This window comes from Tasmannia lanceolata, unplaced genomic scaffold (assembly GCF_043159265.1).
Source record: "Tasmannia lanceolata isolate RefF3 unplaced genomic scaffold, GAP_Taslan_0.1 ptg000013l, whole genome shotgun sequence".
NCBI classification, from domain to species: domain Eukaryota; kingdom Viridiplantae; phylum Streptophyta; class Magnoliopsida; order Canellales; family Winteraceae; genus Tasmannia; species Tasmannia lanceolata.
Window position 1 is genome coordinate 5,531,714 of NW_027518690.1, and position 1,291 is coordinate 5,533,004.

The 1,291-nt window shown below is 37.6% G+C and overlaps 1 protein-coding gene across 1 annotated transcript; it reads left to right on the forward strand.

Annotated features, from left to right (window-relative positions):
* Positions 1-431: 431 nt before the first annotated feature.
* LOC143890628 (phenolic glucoside malonyltransferase 2-like) lies at positions 432-1,011 on the forward strand. The gene is made up of 2 exons (XM_077395326.1): positions 432-683; positions 769-1,011. Exons 1-2 carry the CDS (start codon positions 432-434, stop codon positions 1,009-1,011), a joined length of 495 nt encoding a protein of 164 aa, XP_077251441.1.
* The last annotated feature ends 280 nt before the right edge of the window (positions 1,012-1,291 follow it).

A 1,291-nucleotide genomic window follows, 5' to 3' on the forward strand; every position in this document is an offset into this window, starting at 1 on the left:
CACTACTCTACGAGGTTGACAACCAAACACTACTGTAATCACTATTCTACGAAGTAAGTTTCAAGTAAATCCAAGGCTCGTGTCTCCTGTTGACTAGAAATAATATTCTACTTATCTAACTAGAACTATCCCCAACTTTTGCATCTTTATACTAGAAAAAACAGAGAAATATTCTGTTTATCTAACCAACCAGAGTAATTTTAATGATTATTTATAATGAAATCCCATAAAGAGAAAAGTCCGTGGATTGAGAAGAAAGAGCAGATTTTCAATTTCTTTTTTACTGTTTATACCCAATTCTCTATTATATCCACTAATTAATCCACAAACAGTTACCAACATTTGGAGCTTCGATTCAAGATTCACCCCAACTAATCAGAAACACTTTAACACTCACTTCAACAAATACCCATTTCTTAAAAACACTCGCAATGCAAGTAAACGATCATGGTGGAGTTCCAATCTCAACCTTTGTGGCCGTCTCAGCTCACGCTTGGGTATGTAACCTTCGAGCCATAGGTGTAAACAAGGACGAAGACTGTTGTCTAATTTTCTTGATAGATCACAGAAAGCATTTTGCTCCTCTCATGACAAAAGAAGAGTATTTTGGGAATTGCTTAACGTTTTTCATAGTTAGAGCCAAGGCGCACCAGGTGTACGGTCAAGATGGGTTCAAATTCTCGGTCAGGGCGATACGGACGTCCATTAGAGAAGCAGTGGAGGATCCTTTGAGAAATAGTAAGATGTGGGCTGAAAATTTTTTTCCAGCTTCCTTCACTTATGATGAACATCGCTGGCTCGCCGAAGTTTGATGTTTATAAGACGGATTTCGGGTTGGGGAGGCCGAGAAGGATAGAGATGGTTTCCATGGAGAAGGATGGTTTTGTGGGTTTAGCAGATGCAAGAGAGGGTGGAGGTGTTCAGGTCTCTGTAACTTTTTCATCTCTTCATATGGACAAGTTTGTGTCTCTCTTCCTCCATGGTTTAGATGGTGGGAAAGTGGAAGATTAAATATTAGACTTGCTTTGAATTTGTAATAATTGGAGTTGGATTTTTAATTTGTATTAACTGCAGCTACATATTTTCCTTCGTTTATTAGAAGAATGATTGGAAAATGCGGTAGAGTTTCTTAAAAATAAGAAGTTGTTTTTGCAAAATAAATCTTCTAAACTTTGCTTTGTTTGTAAAATCAGCTTTCTATTTTTGACAATCTGCAAAATGGAGAAATTATATGGTGCCCGACCGTCAAGTCGTGTGCAGATGCTACGTGAGACATACCACCATTGATATT